The sequence below is a fragment of the Tupaia chinensis genome, unplaced genomic scaffold, assembly GCF_000334495.1.
Source record: "Tupaia chinensis unplaced genomic scaffold, TupChi_1.0 Scaffold000207_1, whole genome shotgun sequence".
Lineage (NCBI taxonomy): Eukaryota > Metazoa > Chordata > Mammalia > Scandentia > Tupaiidae > Tupaia > Tupaia belangeri.
Window position 1 is genome coordinate 466,605 of NW_006159682.1, and position 7,518 is coordinate 474,122.

At 52.7% G+C, this 7,518-nt stretch overlaps 1 protein-coding gene across 1 annotated transcript in view; it reads right to left on the reverse strand.

Moving 5' to 3' along the window:
• ADCY3 (adenylate cyclase 3) overlaps positions 1-7,518 on the reverse strand; it is a 100,423-nt gene that overhangs the window by 55,949 nt on the left and 36,956 nt on the right. Inside the window, exon 3 of the mRNA XM_006147237.3 lies at positions 3,298-3,447. Coding sequence (XP_006147299.1) covers positions 3,298-3,447 — 150 coding nt within the window. The remainder of the gene's footprint in view (positions 1-3,297; positions 3,448-7,518) is intronic.

The window sequence follows — 7,518 nt, forward strand, 5'->3', positions numbered from 1 at the left end:
CTAAGGTGCTGGACACTCCCACATGGCCGATCACGGTTCAAGTCCTGGACCTGGTGGCTTGCTTTCTCTCTCCCTGCCTCTGTTTGTGTCTCTTTCTGGTCAAATTTTAAAAAATAAATGAGTAAATAAATAAAGTTAAATAAATAATTCTAAAAAAGAAAGAAATAGGAAGTGTGAACAATGATAGAATCTATCTATAAAGCTAGTCCAGACTCATAGAACTTCCCAAGTAAATTCTTCTAAACATCTAAGGAGTCACAATGAACCCCTCTTATCAGAAAGAAGCACTTCCCAAGTTGTGTCAGGACTTTGGCTTGAACGTGACACCAAAACCCATGAAGGATGTGAAGAGAAAAGAAAATGGCAGGCAGATCTCTCCTGAACATACTCACAAAACAGGAACAAACAGAAACTCGGAATTCCTCCCCTCTCGATGGTAATACTGCTTTAGTGCTTCCCAAGGGACTTGCAAAGATCCTTTTCTCCGTGAAAACAATTTCTCAGAGAAAGTTTCACATAGAGGGACACTGAGGTCTAATGAGGTCACACTCAGGATGCAGTTGGGCGAGGCGAACTCATTCCACTCAGTGGACACTGACGGGCTCCTGCTGAGGGTGCAGCGACCCTGGGGATGGACACTGTACCCCTTTCTTCCATGTCTTCCCCACTTTCCTGTTCCAGCCAGACCTGGACACTTCCTCCTGGGCCCAGGTCTGGCCACTAGCAGCCTAAAGCTGCCCCAGGGTGTTCCTGAGTTCCAGGGCAGAGGTGCCCTCTCTGCCAGTCTCAGGCTCCTGCACTGAGGCTGCCCAGAGGAGCACACGGCCCCGCCTCCTCACCTGCCTGTAACAGCTTCTGAACCCTGCAGGCTACAAAGCACTTCTGTCCGCGTTTCTCATTTGTCACTCAAGAAACCGTGCAAGACAAATGTTAGTATAGGCTGAGCTTCTCGGATATAAAAATCCAGTACCCCCAAATCCCCCCAATCCAAAACTTTCTGAAAGCCATGAGTGGAAAATTTCACACCTGACCTCACGTGACAGTTCACAGTCAAAACACCGCAAATACAAAACCACTGTATAAAACGACCTTCAGGCTGTGTGTAGAAGATGTACAGAACAGTAACGAGGTCTTATGTTTAGACCCGGGTCCCATCCCCAGTACATCTCATTACTGTATGCAAATAATCAAAATTGCTCTTTTTTTTGGTGGGGGGGGAGAGATATTTTTGCGATAGGGTGCGTGCGTTCGCCAGACAGTCAGACAGAAAGCGAGAAATCACCCCCCAGGGGGGATGGCCACAGTGCAATCCTTTCTCCTCCGTTCTCCTGTTGGGATCCTGGGCACACGCACGCACATGCGCCCAGCGTGAGTTTTAAGCCACCAGGTCCGGGACACGAACCGCAGTCAACTACATGGGAGTCCAGTGACATAGCCATTACGCTAACTGCTGGTCCCTCGAAATTGTTCTAAAAATCTGAAAGCCAAAACAATCCTGGACTCAAAGATTTCGAATAAAGGATATTGGGCCTCCACCTCCATGGGGATGAGGAGAGTGAGGTTCTGAAGGATGGAGAGCTGCCCGTCTGAGTTATCTATGCAGAGAACAGAGGTCCAGGGTGAGAAAGACGACCTTCCTCACCACACCGGGAGGCCCCCCGCTGCCCAACGTGATCGAAGATGTTCTGGGTCTCAGCACAGAGAGGCAAGAGCAACACAGGCAGGGGCCCTAAATCCACACATGTGCCGTACGAAAAGGAACTCCCTGGCCCAGCTAAGTGATGACCTGTGTATGTTTTCTTTCTTGAATAAAGAATTATTTAACTTTATGTATTTTATTTATTTATTTTAATTTGACCAGAGAGGGACAGAGTGAGAGAGAGAGAAAGTGAGAAAGAAAGCCACCAGGTCCGGGACTTGAACCAGGGTCAGCCATGTGGGAGCCCAGCGCCTTAACCACTATGCCACCTGCTGGCCCCTGGAGAAGTTCTCTTTCTAAAACCTGCCTCCTAAAAGGGATGAGTCCAATACTTGGCTCAGAAACTTCTAGATTTCACTGGTAAGCAGGGAAAGAAACAATATCCCCAAGACAGAAAGCTAGAACCCATGAGCTACAAGACAGCACTGTCCTGCGAATGTGAATGAAACCCAAGGGTGGATCCCTCTCCAGGCCAAAGGCTCCAGTGGTCCCTGAAACTAAGGCCCTGCCCACCTGAGTGGCAGGGACTGTGAAAACAGTAATTTCCAGAGAATCTGGAGCACACAGGGCCTCCTGAGCACAACGTGGTTCTCAGAGTAGAGAATTAGAGTTTCAGCCTGCCGAGTTTGGTTTCAAAGGGAAATCAACCTATGAGAACAGAAAATGGGCAAGTGTCATTTCTGGAGGCCTTTGCAAAGCACTGGAGACGAATCCAGACCAGAAATTATGAAAAAGTCCAGTTCTCATGGACGGTCCTCATGGGTTAGGCTGGAGGAGAGCCAGGAAACAAAGGGCAAGGACAGCCAGGCCTCTCTCCAGATGGGGAACGTAAACACGGGAGCCCCCGGGACTGTGCTGCCCCTCTTTCCTCGTAAGTGACTCAGGATGGGAAGTAGGTGGGGAGTAGCTCCCCTGCGTGGGGGCGTGTGGCTGACAGGCTGCACCCGGGGGGGCCGAGGCCATGGGAGGCTCTGCAGGCCACACAGGCGAAGCCAGAGCACACGGTGAAAATCTGCCATTGGTCATGCAAGTCTGGTGCGGAAGGACGAGGGGAGGAGCAGGAAGGAATGCCCACGGGGGAGAAGAGTCCAGAAGAAACCCACAGAAGCTCTTCACCTGAGTAAGGAACGCGGGAGTCATGGCTGGCTGCTTGGGCAATGTGTTCTGAATTATTTGCTTAATTTTATTATTATTATTTTTTAATTTGACCACAGAGAGAGAAAGGGAAAGTGAGAAAGCAAACCACCAGGTCTAGGACTTGAACTACAGGTGGCCATGTGGAAGTCCAGCACCCCAACCACTCTGTCATCTGGTAGCCCCAAGGCAAAGCGTTCTTTAAAAGGTAAGTTTTACATCATAGAAAGAAAAAAAAAAAACAGACAGGGACAAGAGGTTTTGGTGAAGCAGAGGAAATTCAGGAGTGAGAAGCTCCTTGTCCCCCCAGGAAGTGGGGAAGCGGCCCTCTGATGGTGAGGGGCCCATGAGGTCAAGGACGGGAGCAAACACCTGGTGACAAACCTGCAGCCCCATGGAGCCCTGAGGCCGTTACTCCAAGTCCAAAGCTCCCCTGAAAGTGCCCCATGAGCCCCGAGCCTCACCTGCTGCTGGCTCTGCTCCTCCAGGTTCATCTTCACCTCCAGCGACTGGCGGGCCTCCAGGAAGGCCTTGCGGTGCTTGCGGTCCGCCATGTAGTAGGACATGACGCCCACGATGATGGCACACAGGTACAGGAAGACGTTGGCCAGGATCTGCGCCCCAGGCGGGGAAAGGAGAAAACGACATGGTGAAGATGGGCAGGCAGAGGCCACAGCAACCCCCAAGTTGCCGGGTGTCCAGGAAGGGCCCCGGGAGAGCCTTAGCCCTCAGTCAGATACAAGCCTGGAGTGGATCCTCCAGGGGTGAGGCCCATCCAAGGGCATGGCTTGAGGCCTGAAAGGTTTAGGGGTTCCAGGAGGCTCAGGCATAGGCCTGTGAGGCCGGCTGAGGGGCCGCTGCTCTCTGTCCTTCCTGCTCCACACAAGACCAGACCATCCTCTCTCCTCTGAGGCCTGGGCAGCCCCTCAGCTACGCCCTCACTCATTCACTGATTTGTTCTGACAACACCTACTGAGTGCGCGCATATTAGGTGCTCTCAGGTGCCGTGCTGATTAGCTGGGGAGAGGGTGTACCAATCCCAAGTCCCACCAGCTGGAGCGTGTAATCCTAAAAGCACATATAATTGGAGATGTCCCAGGAGACCTCAGAGGTCCTGGGCCATTCAGTCACAACTCTCCCTTCCACCCTGACCCGTGTGCTGCAGGTTTATAATTCCTGGGCGTCATGTGCAGCTCCTCAGCCAATGGTCTCAGGAACCACAGAAGCTACTGGAAGACTGTGGACCGGACATCCACCCCGCTGCCTGCAAGCACACAGTGCCCACGTCCTGAGGGCTTCCTGGGCAATCCAGAGCCTGTTCCTGTGCCCGGCACCCTGCAGTCTTCCTGCAGTGTCCAGACCCCAACCCACTCCACAGGCTGCTGGAACTGCAGGCCCAATAGCCTCCTGCCAGAGGCAACCTTGGGCATGGACCACGCCTGGCTTCCTGGCTCTGGGGCTCCATCTCTGCCCTGACTGGGCCTCATCCTGGCGGGGCCAGGCACTAATTCCTTCCATTCTCCAAGACACTATCCAAGGCCAATCTTCTTGGCACAAGGCTTGTTTCCCGGCCCAGCTCCTCCATGTCCCCGGTGCCAGCTCCACGCCCTCCCGTGAGGCTGTGGCCACTCTCAGGTTCTGGCTCCCTGAGGCCTTGCCCAGGGGCTAACACATGCCAGCCCTCTCGCTGGGTGTGGTTTCTTAGAGCTGTGGAATGGGGTGGAAAAGGAAGCCGAAGAATGTGTTCAGTTCTGGCCCTAGGAGGAGACAAGGTTGGCCCGGGAGGGTACAAGGAATCCTGGCGCAGATGAAAACTGCGGGAAGTCCAGTCCGGTTTAGATTTTAAACAAGCTGGCATGGCGGCGGTCCTTCCCATTCTGGGAAGTAAGATGGCAGTTCTGACGCTAACTTTCTGCTTTTCATGGCTGCGCCCCTTCTGAACCTGTTGTGTTTCATCAGGGCTGATCGGTACTCCTCACCCTGCAGACCCTGCCCCCCACACCCTACAAACCGTTCCTGAAGCGACAGTCCTGCTCCCCAGTGCAGGGGGAGGGCCCACTGATCGAGGACGAACTGGGACGCCAGGTGTGCTCGTCGCTGGTCAGCACGTCCCTGGCTGTACGGTCTGAGCCCCGTGTGTGGCTGGTTTCAGCACCTAATGCCCTCTTGGCCTGGGCAGTGCCAGTTGTCCACCCCATCCATGGGAAAGTGAGTGATATTTGAAAAGAACCACTTTTTTCAAAAATAATTATTTTACCTAATTCTTCTTCTTATTATTATTATTATTTTAAATTTGACCTGAGAGAGACAGAAAGAGAGAGAAGGAAAGTGAGAAAGGAAGCCACCAACTGGGCAAAAATTTTGTTTTCTTTTGCTGGTTTTTCCTCTTCCTCTAATGAATGAGTGAATTTAATCTCCAGTTTTTCCAGCTCATGTTTCCTCCTCGAAATCTTCCTATTGATTTCCTAGGCCCTTCTCATTTAAACTTTAAGCAAAAACAAGTTAAAGAAAATAAGAGATAGAAATTCAAGTTAATTAATTTTGTTCCCATTCTGGGAAGTAAGATGGCAGTTCTGACGCTAACTTTCTGCTTTTCATGGCTGCGCCCCTTCTGAACCTGTTGTGTTTCATCAGGGCTGATCGGTACTCCTCACCCTGCAGACCCTGCCCCCCACACCCTACAAACCGTTCCTGAAGCGACAGTCCTGCTCCCCAGTGCAGGGGGAGGGCCCACTGATCGAGGACGAACTGGGACGCCAGGTGTGCTCGTCGCTGGTCAGCACGTCCCTGGCTGTACGGTCTGAGCCCCGTGTGTGGCTGGTTTCAGCACCTAATGCCCTCTTGGCCTGGGCAGTGCCAGTTGTCCACCCCATCCATGGGAAAGTGAGTGATATTTGAAAAGAACCACTTTTTTCAAAAATAATTATTTTACCTAATTCTTCTTCTTATTATTATTATTATTTTAAATTTGACCTGAGAGAGACAGAAAGAGAGAGAAGGAAAGTGAGAAAGGAAGCCACCAGGTCCGGGACTTGAAGCACAGTCAGCCATATAGGATTCCAGTGCCTTAACCGCCACACCACCAGCTGGGCCCAGGAAGCGGGTGATTTTGAGGGCCTCTGGATCGTACCTTGCACCTTCTGCTGGGGCACCATAACTCCCCCACCTGAGTGGTCCATATCAGATGGCCTCAGGCCACTTAGTAACCCTCACTGGGCATCCTCAGCCACCCAGGCGCCTCCTTCCCCATCTGACCCGCGGCTCGTGTGTGGCTCCATGAGGGCAGCTGCAGGGACACGGCTGACGATGACTGCAGGGACAAGGTCAACTGCTGCCTCTGTACCTGCTGGAGTGCCACGTGGGTTTCAGGTCCCACCCACAGAGGGAGCACTTTCCCTGACTCCCAACAAATGCATCTGTTTCTAGACAATTCTCCTGGAGTTGCAGGCCTGGGAGTTCTTGGAACACCCCCAGGTCTCTCGGCTGGCCTCAGCTGAGGGGGGCCCACAGGGACCTGCTGTGGGCTGTTAGCCCCAAGGTCCCCTTCCTCGCAGAGGGAGCTCAGCACGCCCAGCCCAGCTAGAGTGGTGGAGGCTCACCAAGGCCCTATTGCCAACCCCAGCCTCCAAGCCCAGGGCACAAGTCCAGCAGGAGCTGCCAAGCCAAGGAGGCCTGGGCAGGAAGTGGGCATCCACCAGGGGAGGGAGCTTGAGCGAGCAGGAGCTGCACCCATAACACGGTCCCCTGTGTGTGTGTGCAGCAAGTGGGTGACGCTGTGTGTAGCAGGGCTGGGGCCCCCTTTCCTGGCCTCAGTTTCCTTGCCTGCGACATCACCCCAGTGCCACCACACTGTGTCCTAGACACGGTGCATCTCATTCAATGTGTCCACCGCTGCCGAGGTAGGGGACTGGATCCAAGCTGTACAGGAGAACTGAGGTTAAATGAGGTCTCAAAGCTAGAATCATGGGACCAGCAGATGGTGTGGCAGTTACGTTGCTGGGCTCCCACATGGCTGACCATGATTCAGATCCCAGACCCAGTGGCTTGAAAATCACTCCAGGCACATCTGTGCACGCTCAAGATCCTAGGAAGAGAATGGAGAAGGGATTGTGGCCAACGTCCCTGAGGGGGGTGATTTCTCACTTTCCTTCTATCTCCGTTTCACCCCTTCCCCCCTCGTAAAAACAAAACAAAACCAACAACAACAACAACAAAAAACTAGAGATTATTCCTGCGCTCCTATCTTATTGTTCTGTGGTTCAAAGCCAGATCTCAAAAGCATTCCTGGGTTTATTTATATATATGGAATCTCACCTTTCCCCAGAAACAATGCTAAACATTTTAAAAACTAAAATGAAGACTAGCATAGGAATACCAGCCTCGGTCACACACGGTTTTGATTGAACAAGTGAACAAGCACGCCTGCAGTCTCCACTTCTCTGTGCACAGTGTGGGCATCCTCTCTCCCTCTCGGACTCCGCTGCTCCCATTTGCTAATGCGTATCTCACTTAGTAATGTCAATGTGCCCCCTCAAACACGTGTTTGTAAAAAGTGGGGTTGGCTCCTTCTGCAGTGAGCCAAGCACTGCACGGGCGTGGGGGACCTCGGTGATAGGGATGACAGTGACTGGGGCCCCTCTCCGCAGGAGCTGGGAGAAGGCCTGGGGCCAGGCAGGTGCAGCTGT